A 25,449-nucleotide genomic window follows, 5' to 3' on the forward strand; every position below is an offset into this window, starting at 1 on the left:
GTCAAGGTCATGGATTGATTATTGTGAAGGGAGTGGACACAAAATGAAGTACCATCCACACAAATGACCAAGTCCACTTGTTTCCTAGACAGTGCATCAACAACCTTTCTCCCCAAAGACAATCCCACAATGGAACAAGCTGCCAAAAAGGATTGTCACAGCCCCATCATTACAAACCTTCAAAACCCATCTTCAGATTATTTCTATTTAAAAGTATTCATTATCAAGACTACCATCTCAGCTGGTCACGCCTGGTTTAGCTAGCGCTACCCATAGAAATGTTGGGGGAATATGGATATTATGGTACCCACACAACTAAAGCAGAAGCAGAAACTCCAGGATTTTGACCCAGTGACAGTGAAGGAATGGTGATATATTTCCAAGTCAGGATGGTGAGTGACTTGGAGGGGAACTACCAGGTGGTGGTGTTCCCATGTGTCTGCTGCCCTTTGCCTTCTAGGTGGTAGTGGTTGTGGGTTTGAAAGGTATTATCGAAGGAGCCTTGGTGAATTCCTATAGTGTATCTTGTAGATGGTACACACTGCTGCTACTGTGCATCGGTGGTGGAGGGAGTGAATGTTTAAGTGGTGGATGGGGTGCCTATCAAGTGTGCTGTTTTGTCCTGGGTGATGTAGAGATTCTTGACTATTAACAGTTGCTCGGTATGACAGAACATGAATAGTGTGAAAAGAGATGTGTTGCTGAAGCTTTTCATTCATTTGGACAAACACAAGAGTACCAAATTTGAAATGATTGCAACAATTTATGCTGGAGGAAAAAAGGGTGCTGATTGGCTGGCAAGTTGATTCTGATTGGCTGAGGTGTTGCCATGGAGAAAGCAATGGGGAGCTATAGGCTCCCCAATCTCCAGGATAATTGAAAAAAAGGTGCAAGGCTTGAACAAAAGGCTTTTGTTTGCAGAGAATGGGTCCCTGTGTATTAATGGATGACACTTCTAGTATTTACACCTTTTCTGAATTGCCCAGGAGCTTGGGGAGTTTATAGTTCAGGTATCATCAGCAAATAGTCCCACCCCTGACCTTATGACAGAGGAGCTCGTTGATGAGGCAGCTGAAGATGGTTATCCTGGGACACTACCCTGAGGAACTCCTGTAGTGATGTCCTGCAGCTGAGATGACTGACCTCCAACAACCACAACCATCTTCCCTTGTGCTAGGTATGACTCCAACCAGCGGAGAGTTTTCCCCCTGACTCCCATTGACTCCAGTTTTGCTAGGGTTCCTTGATGCTACACTCGATTAAATGCTGCCTTGATGTCAAGGGCAGTCACTCTCACCTCACCTCTGGAGTTCAGCTCTTTTGTCCATGTTTGGGCCAAATCTGTAGTCAGGTCAGGAGCTGAGTGACACTGGTGGAATCCAAACTGAGTGTCGTGAGCAGGTTATTGCTGTATAAGTGCTGCTTGATAGCATTATTGACAACACTTTCTATCACTTTACTGATGAGAGTAGACTGATGGGGCGGTAATTGGCCGGGTTGGATTTGTCCTGCATTTTGTGTACAGGACATACCTGGGCAATTTTCTACATAGCTGGGTAGATGCCAGTGTTGTAGCTGTACTGGAACAGCTTGGCTAGGGGCACGGCAAGTTCTGGAGCACAAGTCTTCTGTACTGTTGCTGGAATATTGTCAGGGTCCATAGCCTTTGTAGTATCCAATGCCTTCAGCTGTTTCTTGATGTCACGTGGAGTGAATTGAATTGGCTGAAGACTGACATCTGTGATGCTGGGGACCTCAGGAGGAGATGGAGATGGATCATCCACTCAGCACTTCTGAGTGAAGGTTGTTGCAAGGCTTCAGCCTTGCCTTTTGTGCTGGACTCCCCCAACATTGAGGATGGGGATATTCGTGGAGCCTCTTCCTCCTGTTAGCTGTTTAATTATCCACCACCATTCACAGCTGGATGTGGCAGGAATGCAGAGTTTAGATCTGATTTGTTGGTTGTGGAATTGCTTAGCTCTGTCTATTGCATGCTGCTTTCGCTGTTTAGCATGGAAATAGTCCGGTGTTGTAGTGTCCCCATGTTCCCACTTCATTTTTAGCTGTGCCTGGTGCTACTCCTAGCACACTCCTGGCATTCTCCTCATTAAACTAAGGTGGATCCTCTGGCTTTGATGGTAATGGTGGAGTGGGGGATAGGCTAGGCCATGAGGTTAGATTGTGACTGAATACAATTCTGCTGCTGCTCTGGGTGCAAATGCCTCATGGATGCTTGGCTCTGAGCTGCTAGGTCTGTTCAAATTCTATCCCATTTATCACGGTGGCGGTGCCACACAACACCATGGCGGGTATCCTCAATGTGAAGACGAATCTTCATCTTCACAAGGACTGTGCGGTGGCCAGTCCTACCAACGCTGCCATAGGCAGGTGCATCTGCCACTGGTAGATCAGTGAAAGTGAGTTCAGATAGGTCTTGTTGGTTCCTCCACCAATTGCCATCGGCCGAGTCTGACAGGTACGTCCATCAGAACTTGGCCAGCTTGGCCAATGGTAGCTACCGAGTTACTCTGGGTGATGGACATTGGATTGCCCTATCCTGGCTGCCCCCAGCACCTCTTCCAAGCAGAAGAGACCTGATTTATCAGCTGGAGGAGGGTGGTAGGTGGTAATCAATAGGAGGTTCCCTTACCAAGTTTACCCTGATGCCATGAAACTTCATGCGGTTCGGATGCAACGTTGACAATTCCCAGGACAATTCCCTCCTGACTGTATACCACGGTGTTGCTACCTCCGGTGGGTCTGTCCTGTTGGTGGGACAGAGATGGTGAAGGTGGTGTCTGGGACATTGGCTGTAAGATATGATTTGGTGAGTATGATTTTTTTCAGGCTGTTGAATGGCTAGCCTGTGTGACAGCTCTCCAATTTTGGCACAAGTCCCCAGACGCTAGGAAGGAGGACTTTGCAGAGTTGACAGGGCAGTGTGCCTTTGTCATTCCCAGTGCCTAGGTCAATGCCTAGTTCTCCATCTGGTTTTATTCTTATTTGACTTTTCTGATGGGTTTGATACAGCTGAGTGGTTGCTGGGCCATTTCAGAGGGCAGTTAAGAGTCAACCACATTGCTGTAGGCCTGGAGTCACATGTAGGTCAGGCCAGGTAAGGATGACAGATTCCATTCTCGAAAGGACATTCCTGAACCAAATGTTTTTTTACGACAGTCTGCGAGTTTCAGGCCACCATTACTGAGATTGTCACTTTATTCCAGGTTTATTAATACATTGAATTTAAATTCCACGCCCCCTCTCCTGCTGTCGAGGTGAAGTTTGACCTCATGCCTCTGGATTAGCAGTAACATTACACTATGCTACGCTTCCTGTTACTGCTCTTGTATCACTCCATTTGGAAAAGCAAGGGTTAATCAAGGAGTGACAGCATGGGGTGTATTAAAGATAAATCATGTCTGATTAATTTGACTGAATTCTTTGAGTTAACACTGAAACCTAATCAGGTGATGCAGTACATGTTGTATTTTTTAAAAAATTATTCTTTCATGGGATATGGGCGTCACTGGCAAGGCCAGCATTTGTTGCCCATCCCTAATTGCCCTTGAACTGAACATTTCAGAGGGTAGTCAAGAGTCAACCGCATTGCTGTGTGTCTGGAGTCACACGTAGGCCAGACCAAATAATGAGGTTAGATTTGCTTCCCTAAAGGACATTACTGAACAAGATGGGTTTTTACAACAATTGATGATAGTTTCATGGTCACTATGACTGAGTTTATATTCCAGGTTTATTAATTGAGTTAAAATTCCCCCAGCTGTCATGGTGGGATTTGAACCCATGTCCCTAGAGCATTAACCTGGCCCCTGGATTACTAACTCAGTGATGTTACCACCATTACTTTGACACCATCTCCCTCTATGGGCTTTTGGAAGGCTCCACTGAAGTGTCACAGAGGATGCTTGTTAAGATGATGGAAGATCATGGCCTTGAGGCATTATGTACCAGCATAGGTTCAGAGGTGGGAGACAGAGTGTGGTGGTGGATGGAGGTTTGTCATTTAGGGAGGCGATTTGCAGTGATGTGGTCCGAGGGTTAGTTTTGGTGGATTCCTCTTTCCTTTTTTTATAAATGACCTCGACTTGGATGTGGGGAACAGAATTATTATAAAGTTTGCAGGTTACACACCCACAAACATCCGAATTAGGAGCAGAGGTAGGCCATTTGGCCCCTCGAGCCTGCTCCACCATACTTGGCAAAATGATGAGGATAGTTATAGGCTTCGGGATGACATAGGCAGGATGGTGACGTGGGCAGGAAGATGGCAGGTGGATTTCAAGAGATCTCAGGATAGGGTGAGAAGGCAGAGTTCAAAGTAAAAGGTCAATCAAGGTCTTATTGAATGTCAAAGCAGGCTTGGTGTGCCAAGCATAAATAGCAGGATTTTGTAAGGGTGAGCAAACAGACCTCAGTGTCCATGTACACAAATGCTTTAAGGTGGCAGGGCAAGGTGAAAAGACAGTTAAAGCATAAGAGTTGTTAAATAGAGGAATAGAATATAAAAACATAGTCCATGAAGGATCATAGGTATCTCTCTCCATTAGAGAGAGACAATTGGTTATATAGCCAGAGGAGCATCACTTCACATCAAGCATGGACCACAATGAGGGGACAGGTTTTCATGAACAACCACAGCCGGTATAGGGATTAAGCCCAGTTAGCATTGTTCTGCACCGTGCTCCAGCCATCTAGCTGACTAATAATACCTGAATTTTATAAATCACTGGTTATGCCTCAGCTGATGTATTGTGGACAATACTAGGCCCTACACTTGAGGAAAGATTGACGGGTTTCAGAGAGGTTTTGGGGAGGTTTATCAGGAATTTTTTCTTGATGGATAATTCATTGAAAAATCATCCTGGTGGCAGGTGCCGTATTGTGAAATGATACAAATAAAACAAATGATTACAATTCATCACAGTCATGAAATCCATTGATCTTTAGGTCCTTATCTGCTAAATTAGTAGCCTGTGGAGATTTAAGGTACAGGGTGTTCCAATGCAGGTTACATTGGTTTCTGCCTAGTAACAAGGGTGGAATCCTCTGGGAGTGTTTTGCTAGGTCCCTGGATCAGTTCAATGGTCAGTGAACAGCTCTCCTTGAGGCAGTCAGTTTCGGGAAGTCAGCCTACAAGTGCCACAGAGACAAGGGCAGGAACAGGTTCCAGTTAAGTTAAAAGAGAGCTGTGGGGAACAGACTTTAAGAGGGCAATTGGGGCAAAGGTACCCCTTTGGAGCAGTGGTGTTCTGCTTTGTATGGCCTTTGATCTGAAAGTGTGCTTGTAAGTTAGTGATTGGGTGTACTCAGGAATCCAGGGAGAAGGGAATCTCAGAAGGTGAGATTGAAATCCTGTGAGCTGGGCCATTGTTACAGCCCGTCTGATAGGAGTGACTTCTGGAGAGAATTCCAAGAATGGGATCTTCAAAGGTGAAGCTGGGAATCCCTCATGAGACAGAGTTTCAATGAGATTGATTGACATGGCGTCTGGGTGGGCTCTTGAGAAATCCATGGACTCTATCTTGGTTGCATCTGTCATTTACTCTAGTGTGGTGTGTCCGATCAACAGTTCATCTGTTAATTCACATGTACCTCATACTTACCCTGAATGTTAGAGTATAAGGTGTGTACTGTAAATTGTTTTATCTTTCTAAGCTCTTATAGTAAGGTTTGTTTTTTTTCATTTGTACAAACCCAATAGAATCCTGTGGCTTTATTCCAAAAGCAGGTGTCTTGAATCTCAACCTTTGTCTATGTTAAACAAAACATTATTGGTTTCTAAGCAGATCTCCCCACATGTCCCGGGGTCTGGTCAAGGGTCATAACATAAATATAGTTATAGACAATGATTAAAATAAAGAATAAAATAATAAAAGGATTGCACAATTATTAATATTTTGGTGTACAAATAATTACAACATGTTGCAAAATGCAGCTCTCCCTAGTTTACAGAATAAAAATAAAAGGTAGACTGCATTCTGCTTTTTGTATTAAACCCATAGAACACATGTTACCAGGGATGAGGGACATGAAGAGAGGTTGGGAACGTTAGGACTGTTCTCCTTGGAAGGTGACTTAATGAGGTTTTCAAAATGGTGAGAAGTTTTAATGGAGGAGCTGGAGAAAAGCTGTTCCCTCTGATTTAAAATCATTGGCTAAAGGTATAGTGGGGAGATCAAAGAATTTTATTCACTGGGAAAGTTATTGGATCTGGAATGATTGACCTGAAATGGTGATGGAAGCTGATTCCATAAATCATTTAAAAAAATAGAATTGGACAGGAATTTGAGGATGAGAAACTTACTGCCTTACCATCAAAATGTGAGGGTGCAGGACTCGGCGTGATTGCCTTTCAAAGAACCAGTATAGACATGACAAGCTGCTTCTGTGACCTTTCTATCACAGTCACCTTTCAGCCTTCCGTTTTTTACAGAAACAAGTCCACTTACTGGTGCACCCCCCCCCCCGCCAAAACAGACGGAGAGAGGCAGGTAGAGAGGGGCAGACAGAAGGGCGAGGGGCAGATGGACAGGGGGCAGAGGTAGGGAACTCCGAGCTGTATATAGCATGCGGAGTGGGAAGAAGGAAAATTAAACACTCTTATTTCTGGTTAAACCATGACTGCAGGATGTAGAAGCTGGTCGGGCAGGAGGCATGCACTGAACTCAGCCAACAATTCAACAGAAAGTGATCAGAAGTTTGTAAATTCAGGAAGAAGTCAGAACACGGAGTGAAATATCAGAAACGTGAATTGAGCGAGAAGAGACCAAAGGAAGAAGACACCAGGTGGAGCCCATTATAAGCAATAATTTTATTATAGGGATAACCGCACATAAAGCACATCTAAAATTGATGTGTCGCCTGCAGTTTCAATAAAGGTAATATTAAAGATAACCGTTTCTAAGTACAATATAACAACATTCATATTAGAATGAAAATCTGAGTATTTAAAAGACAACATTAAATCTCTTATTTTTTTTTTACAGTTTTATTTACAAAACAAATCAAAATACTTTTTATTTAGGAATCAGTGAAGGAGCAAGACTATTTAGGATAGGCAGACTGTAGTCAGAGAGAATCTGGAAGGATATAATTAAAGGAAATTGATACTGTCCTTGGCAGAGAAGGACTGGCTTCCTCAGTCCTCGGACTTATCCCAAGTCTAGTCCTCTAACACACGTATCTGTGGCTGATCTACTCAGTGAAAGTAAGGTGATCAAAGGGTGGCATTGTTTAGGAATAAAGATATTTGTTCACAAAGCAACTTGTCTAGCACCACACAGCAGAAAACACAAAATAGCACACCCTAGTTTGTAACTATATGGCTAAGATAGTATATACTGAAAGAGATATTATACAGTTATAATAATGCAGTATTTAATAAACAGGTAAATATTTGCACTGAGCAGCTTGATAATACCATTTCCTCTCTTACCTATACAGAAACAAACAGAGAAGTTTAAAAAGATAACTGTATACAGGGTGATAGAACTTTAAATATTGCAAGGAAAAGCAGAGAGCAAGTGGGCCATTGCAAATTCTTAATTAGAAACAAAAGAGTCTGTCATTTATAATGAAGAAAGCGATAAATAGCAGATTGCATTTACACGCTCAAGTCTAAGTCTTACTATGCACATAAAGTGATTATTTTTATATTTTATTGCTCGACATGGTGTTATGGCTAGAGTTTTATCTGTTATTATTATTGGTACTTTGGAGACAAGAAAATTGCTAAAATTCCATAAAAATGGATTAAGTCCTATTTGAAAGTTTCCCACCTGACACTAACAGTAAAAGCCTTGTCTGGGCTAGCCCTATTTACGCATTTCTTTAAACTGGTAAAATATAATACAGCTCGAAAGGTCCACATTGGCCCAAACCCACAAGACAAAACAGCTCCCTCATGAGAAGGAGTAACACACACAAGGACACAGAGAGAGAAGCAGTCTTCTGATATCTGACACATTAATGACAAAATATCAGGCCATTGTTTGGATGAGTTTAAAATACATGGTAACTCAAACAAATATCTAGGTTAAAAATATTCCTTTAAAAACACTTTTTCTTCAATTTCACCCCCCCCACCCCTACCCAGCCCCGTATAAAATATTTATTTATATTGCTTGCGAGTGAAAAATTGTTTTCACGTTAAAAACTGCTCTGAAATGTTCTAAAATTCATATTCTGTTAATGAAAAAGAGACCAACTCCATTGTCCAAACGAACCATCAGAGGAAACCTCTATGGATACTTGTGTGTGGGAAGCAGGTAACTGTGGAAAGCACATGGCAGGGTGAGTGTGTGGTAACAAAGGCTGATGGAGCAGTAGCGCTCTGATGTAGAGGTCTGTTGGAGGTAGGTGCTGACGAAGGGGTAAATTTATTCAGCCGAGTGGAGGTGAGCATTTGGCCTGTGGCGTGTCTGTGCACCAGGAACTATAGCTGCGAATGCTTGAGAGGTACCACCTCAGGCGAAGTCAGTGTGGGTGTTGCACGTTTTGGGGCTGAAAGCAGGCCAGTTATCGCAATGATTCTGTGTCGATACGGCCGGGCAGTGAACGTGGATTGAGGTTTGCAATCTTAGGACAAACTTTCACTTGAAGTGCATCTGAGGCACATTCACCCATCGCATTTAAAAAGATCGTGGCTGGCCTACTCCGCTACGCTGATTTTTTTTTAACATAGTGGCTTCCTGCTGCTCCTCAGCACCTCCTTCTGCAGTCTAGGCAGAATAAATTGTGCTGCCGAGTGGCACCATCTGAAAGGATGTGCCAGGGCCTAGTCAGCAACTAGCTGCAGGATAAACATTATTACAAGGCCCAGGAGCAATTTGGGAAGTTCGGTTTTGTGAAGGGAGGGACTGAATAGCTAATCAAATTGCGAAGAAGGAATAAAGACAGAAAATGCTGGAAATGCTCAGCAAGTCTGGCAGCGCCGGTTGGAGAGAGGGGGCAGAGGTAACGGGCTGGATCCTTCTACCCTGGAGGCAGGGAGCGGGAGATAATTGGGAAAACTCCCGGCTGGGCCTACCCGCCTCAGGAAGAAGTTCCCGCGAGGACGGGGTTTTCATTGTAGAGGGGGTGGGGGGTGGGGCTGCCGACCCAGTGGTGGGGGGAAGGGGGTGGGGGCAGAGGCAGCCATAGGGGTTGCCGGGTGTGGAGGCGAGGTTGCTGAAAAGGCCCACCTCTGTCCTGCGGGACTCTGTCCCAGTTAAAATTAAAACAGAAAAGACTTCACCCTGTAACGAAGTGGGGGGGGGGGGGGGGGGGGGGTGGGGTGGCGGTGGCATTACTTGGGATGGGGGCATGAGGGGCCAGAGGGGTTGTTTGGAGGGGAAGGTTACCTTGGTATGAGGAGGATCATTTGAAAAATTACCTTTCAAAAGATCCCCTCCTGCAGACTATGACGCTGGGGTGCTGGGGCGGGGGGGGTGGGGGGGGGGGGGGGGAATGTTATTCCGGGGGTGGTGGGGGGAATGTTACGCCAGGAGGGGGGTTTAGGATCCCGCTGAAGTCATTGGGGTTTTGATTGGCCCGACCCCTGCTGCAGGCAGGGCTGTAAGGTTCGGCCCTATAGTTCACGGACACCTCTGAGACGCCATAAGCCAGGGCTCTTTGGAAAGCTGGCCCAACTCCAGGAAACCCACGGAACACGAGGACATGCCTATCCCCGCAAGGAAGGTGGCCAGGTCGGAGAAGCAGGGTGTGGGCTCCCCACCCGAAACAGCCACACCCTTAAAAAAAGGCACTGTTAAATATCGGAAACCCCCCAGAATGGGTCGGGTATCCGGGACTCAGGTCCCGGCCGCCATTTTTAAAGGCCCCAACAGAGTCTCCCTGGTTATCGCAATTATCTCCCCTTCTAGCAGAACGGATCAGTTTTTGTACTAAATTCAAACAGGATTGGTGGAACAGGGCGAAGGGAGTGGGTGGGACAGAATTCACACTTGTACAGGTCACCATGCATGAGGTAGCTGGGAAAGTTATGGATTATTGATTCTGACGTTTTGTTAATCAGCGGACAAGGTTTCCAGCAGCTTGGAGCAGAATTACAGGCGGATTTGCCTTCTCTCTTCATAGACACTGATTGGCCAGTTGCATATTGGCAGCATTTTGTTTCTGCGTGCTCCTATCTGCTTTTGTGGCACAGTCGCTTCATCCCACCTCAGTCCATGAAAGAAAGCGATCGCTCAGCACTTGAGCTCCCAGTCACAGGGATGGGCTGAGTGCAGGTGATTTGCCAGGTCTCATGGTTTAAATCCCCTTGGCAAAGTTTATCCCACCATCCTGCTGTCTGTTTGCAGCATTTTTTTCTGCTGTTTCTATCCCCTCTTCTATTCACTTATTGTGAAATGACTTACATCACTGAGGGCTCTTTGGTAACAGGGAACTTGGGGAAGTTGAAGGTGCAAGTTGTAAATTGCATGTTCTAACGGCTGATGTGACTTGTCACTCTGAGCGGTTAGACACTGTGCCAGTGCACTGTCAGCTGAGGCACAAGAAATAGCAGGAAAAGAAATGCAGTGATTAATGATAATTAAAAGAATGACTGGCTTTTAAACTTCCCAATGAATGCAGGATTGCCAATGTTCTAGATTGCCTCGGAGTCTCCAGGAATTAAAGACTAAAATCCTGGGAATTTCTGTAGGCGACTCAGAGACGAGTCACTGTGTTAAAAAAACAGAATGCGGTCATCTCTATATTGTCTTTGACCACTTGTGTTTCTGAGTGACAAAAATATCAGACATGGGGGTAAATGCTGTGTGGTTGACAGATGCAAATCATCCAACTGGCCAATGAAAAGTTCATTCACTTTCGAATGAGTATCAGGGCAGGACTCTGTTCGGGAGGAGTGGTCAGGTGATCAACAATGGGAGCAAGGGGACGGGACTCTGTGAGGATGGACATATTGGTCGACCTACGCGGGAGTGTGGGCATGCGGTGTGGCAAGATGGGTGGATTTGGAGACCAATGGTGAGAATGTGGGGTGAGTTGGTTGGGGGGAATATCGTGGGATGATTAGCCCCGATCACTGAGGGTGACCCTTGTTGAATGGTGCAGGGAAGTGACGTGCTATGAGCATGTTCCTGGGGAATTTCAGCCTGGTTATCCATACCTTCTCTAAATGAGAGCTGCACTTTGATGATAAGCAGCTTTAAGTCAATGTGGGAGACACTTGCTCACACCAGCGAGGGCATGTTGCTGGGAGATAAAGCAAGTACAGCTGAGGATAGTGTCTGGACTCCTCTCCCGCATGGCCATCGTTTACTTGTCAACCTATTACTTTTCTCTCAGGGAGCTGCGTGTCCCGGGAATGGGAAACAGATGGATCCAGGATGCAAATGGCTTCAATACCACCTCCTCTCCTTTCTGATGTACAGGTTGGCAAACTGGACCTTGGCATCTGTTCTCCATCTCAATTTGGAAATGCCCCACCCGTCCAACAGTGGCCCTGAATTGCCAGGTGTGGGGAGGTAGAACTGTTTGAGTGGGCACTGTGCTGGTGTTTGTGAGGAAGATGGGGGCCTATATGTGCTCTCCTTTCACATGCACCTGACCACAGGCTCTGGCAGCCACATAGGTAGAAATGATTGAAAGAGAGGACAAGAGTCTTGAATGTTGTGGTGATAAATCCAGGGGTGAAGAGTATTCCATAGAAGTCTCCTCTATCAGCTCTTCCTCTCTAAAAACAAAATCGCAACTGTCTGTAAGTAACTAGCGGCTTCCAAACACTGTCCAACAAATCACCTTAAATAGTAAATATAGACAATATTATTGTAAAGTTAGTTTGCAACTTCTTAGGGCCTGAATGTCATTGCTGTGTTTACTGTTACAAGAAATACTGACCACTTCACACCTTCGTTATAATCTAAATTATCCCTGAGCTAAAATTTCAAACCCTCCATCTGGCCTCTGTCTGACCTCCAGGATTTTCTCCCTAGGATTCTTACCATTTCATCAGAATTCTGGATTGTCTTTCACAGTAACAGCAATCGCCAGGCGTGTTTCACAATCAACAACTGATTCTTTTGGAGCATTTCAAACAAACAGTGGCCTGACTGCAAGATCCGGACTGACTCCAGGAGCCTGATGGACTTCAAGATCCAGACTGACTCCAGGATCCAGACTGACTCCAGGATCAGAATCAGAATGACGAAAGGACCAGAACTACATCAGCATCAAGACTGACTCCAAGAGCTGCACTAATTCCTGGATCCTGACTGACTGCAGAGCCAGACTGACTGCCTCACACACAGACATACAAATGATCTAGCCAACAACTCTTAGCAGATTAAGAGACTGTACAAACACTTTTTTTTTCTTCCCTGAGGGGTTAAATGTACACCAGCAAGTGCTCTTTGTACATATTGCACTACCAAGGAATGAAGTAAATGTGCAAAAAGCAACAGTGACAGACTTACTATTCTCACACACACACACACACACACGAACACACACACAGACACAAACACAGACACACACAGACACACACACTCAAACATTTACTTTAGACATTTCTACATTTTTGCGTGTTCTTTTTGGAATGTTGTTTCACAAGGAAACCTCCATTTCAAGGTTAAAAAGATTCATTTTACTCAATAGCAGAAACACATTTACACTGTGGCACATTAATTGAAAAGATTTCGCTAGACCGGATCAGACATATTCTCGCAAGAAAATAATACCAAGCTTTTAGAAAATAACACTTCTTTCTATTGTTGACTCACCTTTTACAAAAAACATTTCTCTTACACAAATCACACTTCTTTTATTGCAGGAATATTTTAAGTGCTTCCTAATATTCATACCAGGGTTATAAAAATAGAACTCTCTCTAAAGTGGTCCAGACAAGGCTTTGTATCTTATAAATCATTTGATTCCATTACCTTTCACCATACTATTCTTAAATCTGAATCAATGACACATTAACCAGCCACACAGACTATGGAAATTGGAGTGAGTTTGTAAATCAAACTAAGTATGTGGGCATTCCTACAATACACAAACATCAACCTAAACAGCAGCATCTAAAACTCCGAACTTCCCCTCCATACACTCAATCGTTAAACTTGTATTTCTTGTGCACATCCTATAAACAGAACTAATAAATACAACATATCATGTACAAATTGGGAAAAAGTGCTTAAATTGCAGATTCATATATTGTCTCACAGCACATCAAGTTTAAAATGATATACTGATAATAATTGTTATATTCACCGTATTTACTCTATATACCCTGTAAAAGATTTGCTCTAAATTAGCTTCTCAGCATTATAATGTCACTGTACGCTGTGCTCTACACAAACTAAATGCATGAGAAAAACAAGTTCAACTTTCACTAAGAAACTAATATTAATTTGCCCCTGCCCCCAATCTCTATACTCCCCACCCAAAAATATGTCGCCTCTTTAATCTCTTGGGCTGTGCACAGCAACTGCAGTGCAGCAACAGAAAAATGTAAAGTATCTTCAATAACTTGATGCAGGTACTTCCAAGGTCTGATCTTCTCTGGTGACAATGTTTAACTATCTGTTGGCATCATCTGCTCAAACTCGGAGCTGAACAGCTCCTTATATAACGGAGGGAAGTGGACCCGCACAATGTCCAGGTGTATTGCTTTGAATGAAGACAGCTTCTCAATATGTCGATTACACAGTGTTCGTAACGTGGAGACTTTAGATAAGAGCTGGAAAGACAAGGCGGAAACAATTAGCAGTCACTTCCAAATCTGGCAATGCACAAGCTAAAAAGAAACACTTCTGAACGATTAGCATTGAGCCTCCTCGCACAACTAGGATTGATGCTGTCCCCATCACTGAGGGAAAACCTGGCTGTGCCAGTGAGACCGTGGTGTAGGTCGCCTTTATACCATCTTTGGAATTGTAGAGCACAGGAGGAGGCCATTCAGCCCACTTTGCCTCTGCTGGTGCTTTGAAAGTGCATTCCAATTAGTCTCACTCTCCTGATTTCACCATTGCCCTGAAAATACTTTCTTTTTAATTGTATATCTAATTTTCTTTCGAAAATTATTGATAAAAGTGCTTCTACCACCCTTTCAGGTAACGCATTCAAGATCACATCAACTGACTAAAAAAAAAACCTTATTTTCTCTCTGGCCATTTTTGTAATAGTCTGAACTCTGCCCTCTGGTCACCAATCCTCCTGCTGGCAGGAACAGGGTCTCCTTATTTACTCCATAAAAATGCTTAATAGGTTTGAACATGTTTGAGGAGGGTTTAAACTAGAGTAGCTGAGGGGTGGGGAGCAGAGCATAGATACAGAATGAAAGCAAAGCAAAGCTGGAAACAGAAGGAACTGGTTAGTGAGTACAGAAGACAGAGGAATCAAAGGCTAGAAAATAGGCAACACAAGTATTGTTCATTGATTAGTGGTACATACTTTAATACAAGCAGTCTAATGAAGAAACTAGATGAGCAGAGGACACAGCTAGGCACTGGGAAGTCTGATATCATAGCTATTAGTGAAACATGGCTTCAAGGAGAGCAGAAATGGCAGCTCAACATTATTGGTTACAGGGTTTTCAGATTAGATGGATAGGGGGTAACAGGGAAGGGTGAAATAGAAGTACTTCCTAGAGAGAAGTTCCTGACACTCCCAGACTGTCCCTGACACTCCGAGACTGTCCCTGACACTCCCAGACTGTCTCTGACACTCCCAGACTGTCCCTGACATCCCCATTTTGTATCTGATACTCCCACACTGTCCCTGACACCCCCATTCTGTATCTGACACCCCCACACTGTCCCTGACATCCCCATTCTGTCTCTGACACTCCCACACTGTCCCTGACACCCCCATTCTGTATCTGACACCCCCACACTGTCCCTGACACATCTGGGCTGTCTCTGACACCCCCATTCTGTATCTGACACCCCCACACTGTCCCTGACACCGCCAGTGGTGGGCTGCATTTCCTGCCATCAGACATCAGGAATCTCATTGTAATACATCAACATATCATTCTAAGGCCTGCTCGAATCTTCCCCCTCTCAGTGGATCGTCCGCCCTTCCTGTCAACATGTTTCACAACTGTACATAGGCGATGTGCACTTGGTGAGCTGCATCTCACTCGGGACTTTGAGGTTTGTTTGCCCACCTTGCTTCAGGCAGCCCTCGCAGTCATCAGCGCCAGGCTTCACAGGCAGCACCACATCATTTTTAGGGGGGCTCATGGGCAGGTCTCTACCTACCAGAGCAGCCATAAGGCGGGGGTGGCTTTGCAACAGCTGCAGGGTTAGGGCTGGCTTGGGGAAGAAGGAGAAGTGGCCTCAGGAAGGGAAGAGGCTGCAGGGTGAGGGCTGTACTGGGGAAGGAGGATATCCCAGGTTTGTGTGTGGGGGAAAATGTTGATCTGTGCAAGTGACCTGAAGATGGTGAGTGCTGAGGAGGCAGTCTCCAGAGGAGATGAGGCCAGATGGAGATGTGAGGGTGTATGTGAGAATGGGTGGTGATGTCTCGAGCTGGTAGTGAGCGAGATGCCAGTGAACGTGTGATGGGCTTGAGTGAGTTTAGTGCGTGAGTTTATAGTGATGAGATGGTTGCCTTACCCTGTCTGCATTGCCAACTCGGCAATAGTACTGAAGACTTGTGCTCCAGAACTTGCCACACTCTTAGCCAAGCTGTTCCAGTACAGCTACAACACTGGCATATACCCAGCAAGGTGAAAAATTGCCCAGGTACATCCTGTACACAAAAAGTAGGAGAAATCCAACCCGGCCAATTACTGTCCCATCAGTTTACTCTCGATCATCAGTAAAGTGATGGAAGGGGTTATCAACAGTGCTATCAAGCTGCACTTGTTTAGCAATAACCTTCTCACTGATGCCCAGTTTGGGTTCCGCCAGGGCCACTCAACTCCTGACCTCATTACAGCCTTGGTTCAAACATGGACAAAAGAGCTGAAGTCCCAAGGTGAGGTGAGGGTGACTGCCCTTGATATCAATGCAGCATTTGACTGAGTGTGGCATCAAGGAGCCCTAGCTAAACTGGAGTCAATGGGAATTGGGGGGAAAAGTTTCCACAGGTTGGAGTCATACCTAGCACAAAGGAAGATGGCTGTGGTTGTTGGAGGTCAGTCATCTCAGTTCCAGGACATCACTGCAGGAGTTCCTCAGGGTAGTGTCCTCGGCCCAACCATCTTCAGCTGCTTCATCAATGACCTTCCTTCCATCATAAGGTCAGAAGTGGGGATGTTCACTGATGATTGCACAATGTTCAGCACCATTCGCAACTCCTCAGATACTGAAGCAGTCCATGTCCAAATGCAGCAAGACCTGGACAATATCCAGGCTTGGGCTGAGAAGTGGCAAGTGATATTCACGCCACACAAGTGCCAGGCAATGACCATCTCCAACAAGAGAGAATCCAACCATTGCCTCTTGATTTCAATGGCATTACCATCACTGAATCCCCCACTATCAACATCCTGGGGGTTACCATTGACCAGAAACTGAACTGGACTAGACATATAAATACTGTGTCTACAAGAGCAGGTCAGAGACTGGAAATTCTGTGGAGAGTAACTCACCTCCTGACTCCCCAAAGCCTGTCCACCATCTACAAGGCACAAGTCAGGAGTGTGATGGAATACTCCCCATTTGCCTAGATGAGTGCAGCTCCAACAACACCCAAGAAGCTTGACACCATCCAGGACAAAGCACATCACTTGATTGGACCACATCCACAAACATTCACACCCTCCACCACTGACGCACAGTAGCAGCAGTGTGTACCATCTACAAGATGCACTGCAGGAATCCACCAAGGTTCCTTCAACAGCACCTTCCAAACCCATGACCACTACCATCTAGAAGGACAAGGGCAGCACATAGATGGGAGCACCACCACCTGGAAGTTACCCTCCAAGCCACTCACCATCCTGACTTGGAAATATATCGACCATTTCTTCACTGTCGCTGGGTCAAAATCCTGGAACTTCCTCCTTAACAGCACTGTGGGTATAATTACACCACATGGACTGCAGCGGTTCAAGAAGGCAGCTAACCACCACCTTCTCAAGGGCAATTAGGGATGGGCAGTAAATGCTGGCCCAGCCAGCAAAGCCCACATCCCGTGGATGGATAAAAAAAAATCATTCATCCTCTAAGTGCAAATCTGGGACGATGCACATAGTGCAGTGGTGGGTGGATAAAACAATGCCTCCATGGCTTCCAAAAGGTGCTCGAGGGCTGCAGTTCTCTTGCTTTTCAGGACCATGTCTTCTTTGCTGTAGTCCTGGGCTGGAAGCACTGAGTGCGGCTGGACTTTAACTGTGGTGCCTGGCATGATGAAGCGGTGAGGTGATGGAGTGATGGGTGAATGAGAACCTGCCCACCATGGAAGTGGCATGTTTCCCTGGAATGCATATGTAATGCAGTGGATTTGGGATGGTACGGAGTGAAAACCAGCCATCACGGCGAGTTTACCTACCCACTACTGCACTTAGTGCAAATCTGGGAGCATTCTGACTACTGTCACTGACACTCCCACACTGTCCTTGACACTCTCACACTGTACCTGACACCCAGACTGTCCCTGACACCCCAGACTGTATCTGAAACCCCCACTCTGTACCTGACACTCCCATTCTGTACCTGAAACCCCCACTTTGTATCTGACACTCCCATTCTGTACCTGAAACCCCCACCTTGTATCTGACACTCCCATTCTGTACCTGAAACCCCCACTTTGTATCTGACACTTCCATTCTATACCTGAAACCCCAACTTTGTATCTGACACTCCCATTCTGTACCTGACACCCCAGACTGTCTCGGACACCCGCACATTGTCCCTGACACTCCCACACTGTACCTGACACCCCCACACTGCACTAATGCTGAGCCTGAGAGCCCAGTACAGGTTCACCTTCAGCTGGTATGGTTCCCACAATCCCAACTTCTTTGGATTAAGCTATAATCTGTTCCACTGCCTGCCTAAATCCCCAAACACTCGCCAGACTCTTCACTTTGGAGCCACCACAATTGATTCAAATTTATCCACACCAGATCTCCATCTGTGCACTCTCAAGCAAGGGGTCTCTGAAATTAATGTCTTGTTAATTACATTGTCAAGGTTTGTTAATGTCAATTACATTGCTAAGGCCGGGAGAAACAGGTGATGGGTATTAATTGTCTTTGAGCACATATAAATAGGGGATCATCCCCCCTACCGTGGCTATGTTCACAGCTGGGTGGCCTTGGGAAGGGAGCATGCAGTGTCTACAGATACACCAAAGGCCTTTCACGATTGGTGGGCACTGCAGAGGCTGGGGTGTTCCCCTCCAACTCACTCACCATCCTGACTTGCAAATATATCGCTGTTCCTTCACTGTCACTGGGTCAAAGTCCAGTGACATTTTGGTTTCATTTTGTAAGTTTCCTTTGATGTTTTGTATTAGTTAAAGTGCCCCCCCCCCGGGGCTGTTTACCTGCTTTCACTTATTGATCTTTTTGGGTTAATTAATTGAGTCTATAATAGGCGATCACCCGATGCGGAGTGGAGCGGGGAGGGAGGAGGACCTTCTTCTGCTCCTCCTCAGGACATCCTCTGAAAGAGGGCAATTAGGGATGGGCAAGAAATTCTGGACTTGCCAGAAACGTGCACATCCATTTAGTGAATTAAAAAAAAGTCTTGGCCTCAGCTTGGCCAAGGTGACCATCAACAGGTCCAGGCAGTGGGCGGTCATCTGGCCTGACTGTCTGCCCTTCTACCATGGCTATGTTTGTGGCTGAGTGGCCCAGGAGAGGGAGCATGCGGCATCCACCGGTACGCCAGATGCCTTCTGCGATCGGTGTGTGCTGTGGTGGCTGGGGTGCATCATCACCCCCGGAAATGGCATTTCGATTTGATTTTGTAAGTTTCCTTTGACGTTTTTATTTTAGTTACGGTGCTGCACTAGGGGCTGTCACCTACCTCCTCTTTGATTATTTTGTTTTACTGATCGTTTGTTTCTGTTTTCTGTTCTTTATAAACAGAATATAAATAGGGGATAGCTGGGCCACTGGGTTGAGTGGGAGGAGAGCTGTGAGACTGAACAAGTCAATTAACTCTTGATAAAGGAAAGCTTCTGGCATGAATCCTGTTAACAACTGGGACATGATCAGCAGCAAGAATCCTGGCTCGATCAGGCTCAGTTAGTTGAATTCTGGTCTCTCATTCAGATTTCGGGTCTCAGTGCTTTTTCAATACCCGAGCATGTCATTTTAGCTGACAAGGCAATGGAGTATTGAGGGCGGGATACAGTTTGACAGGAACAATGTTTCTTTTCAGAGATGTCAATGCCGGGTGTGTCACTTCGGGTGAATGTAAACATTTCCCGGTATGACTGAGGGAAGAGCAGGGGAGTTCTCCTGGTGTCCTGACAGGCAAAACCTTCCTCAATCACTTGTTGTTTAGGTGCTCTTGTGATGATCGACTGCCCTGTTTGCTACATTACACTTGTAGGTTCAATTGGTATGTTCAAAAAAGAATTGGATGCTAATTCGAAGGCGAAAGGTTTGCTGGTATCTGGGGGGGAAAAAATCAGGGGATTGGACTAATTAAGTAGCTCTGTAAAGAGTCAGCACAAGCACCAGGGGCTGACAGGTTCATTTGGTGCTGTATCATTCTATAATTCTCTGATTAATGCTATGTCTATGTTAGGTTTGGGGCAGTGAACTCACATTGTTCACCATCAGAACCCACCAGCCGCTTTGCAACAGGAGAATGCAATCATATCATAGTAGGCATAGTTAAACACCCCAAGTCTCTTTGCATGAACTTTATATATCTATAAAAAAAAAAATGATTCTGAGCCATAAATATGTTAGAGCAGGTGGTTGCAAGGCTGGTCAAAGAGGTAGGATTCAAGGGAGGAATTGCAGAGTTTAGGACCTAGGCCCGTGGTGGGAAAACTATGGAGGTTTTTGTCCGACCCTCGAGCTGCATTGTCCTGCACTTCTGGACTTGCAGTCCATCACATTCACTCCCTCCGTTAGGGAAGCTGGACGTTGTGAACTATAACTGCCAGTGAGTCCAGGCCGGTGGCAAAGCTCCTGAGAAGGAAGGAGGGAGGGAGGGAGAGAGGAGTTCCTTCCTGCACTGGAAATCCCAGGGTGGTCCCCAGTCCTTCCTCTGCCTGTGCTGCTGGGCACTAACCAATGACAGGGCCTAACCAAATGGCCGTTGGGATTTTGGTGGAATTCTTGGGGGCGACCACAACTCTGACAATGGTGGAGGAAGTTTTTATTCTCATTTTCGGAGAAAGTCCATAATTAAATTAAATTTGGAGGAGGAGGATGGAGCCGGAAGTGGATTCAAACGGGGAATGTCACCATGAGGAGAAAGATGTGAGGGCCGCTGGTAACACAAAAGATTTCCCCCTCGCTCACGTTATTGTGTCCTCTATAAATCGTTGCTCTTATTAAATGTGCTTTAGTTTATTTTCAGAAGCAGTCACTCTCCGCATCTTTTTTTACCCCTCAGGAAATTGCTGATAACTTTTGAAGATGAGTTCCCACCCCTCCAGAAATCTCCATGAATGATCAGCACTCCATGGGTGCTGCTTCCAATAAGCCTTAGAAAGATCATTTCAGACAGTTAATGACTAGAACTTTAGTTCTCATTTATTTTTAACACTTTTGTTTGTAAATTAAGGGTATTTTTTATGTGGGACTGGGCTGTTGATGGCTATGCATTGTTGAACAGTATTATTTTAACACAGCGCTGATTGCAAAACAACATTGTCTCGACCCTGTTTGAACATGACTTGTTTCTTCCTTGAGAATTTATGTCCATTTCCACACCCAAATGTGCCCCTCAGGCCAAATTATCCACCCGCCCTGACCTAGGTAGTTGAAGGTACAGTCGCCAATTGAAGAGGGATGAAAATCGGGGATGTACAGGAGGCCTGAATTGGAGGAGTGCAGAGAACTTGGAGATTAGACTCCCTGGAGACTGTCAGAACCAACTGGATATTTCTCATCTCCCACACCAGCCATTTCTGAAGCTTGCAAATTCGGTGACATTTCGCCAACTGAGAACCTCCACAACTTTTGACATTAGTCTCTTCTCAGCTTTGATCCCCTCAGTGAGGCCTAATTTTCAGGCCATGTCTGAAAGGTCAATAGCCAGTGTCTAGCTCACCACGCCACCACATTAACTGCATTTAGTCCTTCACCACTGGGGAAGGGAATGAGCTGGAACTCTGCAATTCTGTGTTGTCACTCTAGATGGCACTGATTCCACTGGCAGCATCAGGATCAGATCAAAAACTGTTTCAATGTGAAAATTAAAACTGTGATTTTAATCCCATTAATATGCTGGCAGCAACCATGTGTGTGAGTGACAGTCAACGGTACAGTGTGGATGACAGTCAATCGGCGCAGGCGGGGGACGGTCAATTGGCGCCGCGGGTGGGGGACAGTCAATCGACGCTGGGGAACGGTCAAAGGTGCCGCGCGCGAGAGACGGTCAACAGCAACGCGTGCGAGGGGCGGTCAAAGGCACCGCGCGCGAGGGACGATCAATCACACCGTGCGCAAGGGACGGTCAATCACAGCATGTGCGAGGGACGGTCAACGACAGTGTGCACAAGAGACGGTCAACGACACCGTGTGCGAGGGACGGTCAATCACACCGCGTGCGAGGGACGGTCAATGACACCGGGCACGAGGGACGGTCAATGACACCGGGCACGAGGGACGGTCAACGACACCGGGCGCGAGGGACGGTCAACGACACCGGGCGCGAGGGACGGTCAATGACACCGCGCGCGAGGGACGGTCAATGACACCGGGCACGAGGGACGGTCAATGAAACCGCGCGCGAGGGACGATCAATCACACTGTGCGCAAGGGACGGTCAATCACACCGTGCGCAAGGGACGGTCAATCACAGCGTGTGCGAGGGACGGTCAACGACAATGTGCACAAGAGACGGTCAACGACACCGTGTGCGAGGGACGGTGAATCACACCGCGTGCGAGGGACGGTCAATGACACCGGGCACAAGGGACGGTCAACGACACCGCGCGCGAGGGACGGTCAACGACACCGGGCGCGAGGGACGGTCAGTGAAACCGCGCGCGAGGGACGGTCAATCACACCGTGCGCGAGGGACGGTCAATGACAATGTGCGCGAGGGACGGTCAACGACAATGCGCGCGAGGGACGGTCAACGACACCACATGCGAGGGACCGTCAATGACACAGAGCGCGAGGGACGGTCAACGACAACGTGCACGAGGGATGGTCAACGACACTAGGCGCGAGGGACGGTCAACGACACCAGGCGCGAGGGACGGTCAACGACACCAGGCGCGATGGACGGTCAATCAGACCATGCGCAAGGGACCATCAATCAGACCGGGCGCGAGGGACAGTCAATCACACCGTGCGCGAGGGACGGTCAATGACACCGAGCGCGAGGGACGGTCAATGGCACTGTGCGTGAGGGATGGTCAATCAAACCGCGCGTGAGGAATGGTCAGTGACACGTGGACGAGGGATGGTTAACGACACCGAGCGCGATGGATGGTCAATCAGACCGTGCGCAAGGGACGGTCAACAACACCGTGCGCGAGGGACGGTCAATCACTCCGTGCGCGAGGGACGGTCAATCACGCCGTGCGCGAGGGACGGTCAAAGACACCGTGCGCGAGGGACGGTCAACGACAGCGTGCGCAAGGGTCGGTCAATCATGCCGTGCGCGAGGGACGGTCAATCACACCGTGCGTGAGGGACGGTCAACGACACCGTGCGCGAGGGACGGTCAACGACATCGTGCGCGAGGGACGGTCAATCACACCGTGCGCGATGTACGGTCAATGACACCGTGCGCGAGGGACGGTCAATCACACCGTGCGTGAGGGACGGTCAATCACGCAGTGCGCGAGGGACGGTCAATCACACCGGGGCGAGAGATGGTCCATCACACCGTGCGCGAGGGACGGCCAACGACACCGTGCGCGAGGGACGGTCAATCACACCGTGCGCGAGGGATGGTCAACGACACTGTGCGCGAAGGATGGTCAATCACACCGTGCGCGACGGACGGACAACGACAACGTGTGCGAGGGACGGTCAATCACACCGTGCGTGAGGGACGGTCAACGACACCGTGCGCGAGGGATGGTCAACGGCACCATGTGCGAGGGACGGTCAATCACACCGTGCTCAAGGGACGGTCAACGGCACCATGTGCGAGGGACGGTCAATCACACCGTGCGCGAGGGACGGTCAATCACGCCGTGCACGAGGGACGGTCAATCACACCGTGCGCTAGGGACGGTCAATGACACCTTGCGCGAGGGACGGTCAATCACACCGAGCGCGAGGGACGGTCAATCACGCCGTGCGCTAGGGACGGTCAAAGACACCTTGCGCGAGGGACGGTCAATCACACCGAGCGCGAGGGACGGTCAAGCACACTGTGCGCGAGGGACGGTCAATCACAACGTGCGCGAGGGACGGTCAACGACACGGTGCGCGAGGGACAGTCAATCACACCGTGCGCGAAGGACGGTCAACGACACCGGGCACGAGGGACGGTCAATCGCACCGTGCGCGAGGGACGGTCAATCACACCGTGCGCGAGGGACGGTCAATCACACCGTGCGCGAGGGACGGTCAATTGCACCATGCGCGAGGGACGGTCAATTGCACCGTGCGCGAGGGACGGTCAATCACGCCGTGCGCAAGAGACGGTCAATCACACCGTGCGCGAGGGACGGTCAATCACGCCGTACGCGAGGGACGGTCAATCACGCCGGGCACGAGGGACGGTCAATCACGCCGTGCGCGAGGGACGGTAAATCACGCCGTGCGCGAGGGACAGTCAACGACACCTTGCGCGAGGGACGGTCAATCACACCTTGCGCGATGGACGGTCAATCACACCATGCACGAGGGACGGTCAATCACACCGTGCGCGAGGGACGGTCAACGACACAGAGCGTGAGGGACGGTCAATGACACAGAGCGCGAGGGACAGTCAATCGCGCCGTGCGCAAGGGACGGTCAATCACACCGTGCGCGAGGGACGGTCAACGACAATGTGCGCGAGGGACGGTCAACGACAATGCGCGCGAGGGACGGTCAACGACACCGCATGCGAGGGACCGTCAACGACACAGAGCGCGAGGGACGGTCAACGACACAGAGCGCGAGGGACGGTCAACGACAACGTGCGCGAGGCATGGTCAACGACACCGGGCGCGAGGGACGGTCAACGACACAGAGCGTGAGCGACGGTCAATCGCGCCGTGCGCGAGGGACGATCAATCGCACCGTGCGCGAGGGACGGTCAATCGCACCGTGCGCGAGGGACGGTCAATCGCACCGTGCGCGAGGGACGGTCAATCGCACCGTGCGCGAGGGACGGTCAACGACACCGTGCGCGACAGACGGACAACGACAACGTGCACGAGGGATGGTCAATCACATCGTGTGCGAGGGACGGTCAACGACACCGTGCGTGAGGGACGGTCAATGGCACCATTTGCAAATGACGGTCAATCACACCGTGGTCAAGGGACTGTCAACGGCACCATGTGCGAGGGACGGTCAATCACACTGTGCGCGAGGGACGGTCAATCATGCCGTGCGCTAGGGACAGTCAACGACACCTTGCGTGAGGGACGGTCAATCACACCGAGCGCGAGGGACGGTCAATCACACCGTGCGTGAGGGACGGTCAATCACAACGTGCGTGAGGGACGGTCAATGACACCTTGCGCGAGAGACGGTCAATCACAGCGTGCGCAAGGGACAGCCAACGTTGCTGTGCGCGAGGACGGTCAATCACGCCGTACGCGAGGGACGGTCAATCACGCCGTGCGCGAGGGACGGTAAATCACGCCGTGCGCGAGGGACAGTCAACGACACCTTGCACGAGGGACGGTCAATCACACCTTGCGCGATGGACGGTCAATCACACCGTGCACGAGGGACGGTCAATCACACCGTGCGCGAGGGACGGTCAACGACACAGAGCGCGAGGGACGGTCAACAACACAGAGCGCGAGTGACAGTCAATCGCGCCGTGCGCAAGGGACGGTCAATCACACCGTGCGCGAGGGACGGTCAACGACAATGCGCGCGGGGGACGGTCAACGACACCGCATGCGAGGGACCGTCAATGACACAGAGCGCGAGGGACGGTCAACGACAACGTGCGCGAGGGATGGTCAACGACACCGGGCGCGAGGGACGGTCAACGGCACCGTGCGCGAAGGATGGTCAATGACACCAGGCGCGAGGGACGGTCAACGACACCGAGCGCGATGGACGGTCAATCAGACCATGCGCAAGGGACCATCAATCAGACCGGGCACGAGGGACAGTCAATCACACCGTGCGCGAGGGACGGTCAACGACACCGAGCGCGAGGGACGGTCAATGGCACTGTGCGTGAGGGATGGTCAATCAAA

General features: G+C 48.3%; 1 protein-coding gene across 1 annotated transcript in view; it reads right to left on the bottom strand.

The window, feature by feature from the left end:
* Window positions 1-13,415: 13,415 nt before the first annotated feature.
* Window positions 13,416-25,449, bottom strand: part of LOC121272105 (nuclear receptor ROR-alpha A) — a 301,155-nt gene continuing 289,121 nt past the window's right edge. Inside the window, exon 10 of the mRNA XM_041178549.1 lies at window positions 13,416-13,705. Within this exon, the coding sequence (XP_041034483.1) occupies window positions 13,541-13,705 (165 nt within the window). The 3' untranslated portion in view covers window positions 13,416-13,540. The remainder of the gene's footprint in view (window positions 13,706-25,449) is intronic.

Source organism: Carcharodon carcharias, chromosome 32, assembly GCF_017639515.1.
Source record: "Carcharodon carcharias isolate sCarCar2 chromosome 32, sCarCar2.pri, whole genome shotgun sequence".
Lineage (NCBI taxonomy): Eukaryota > Metazoa > Chordata > Chondrichthyes > Lamniformes > Lamnidae > Carcharodon > Carcharodon carcharias.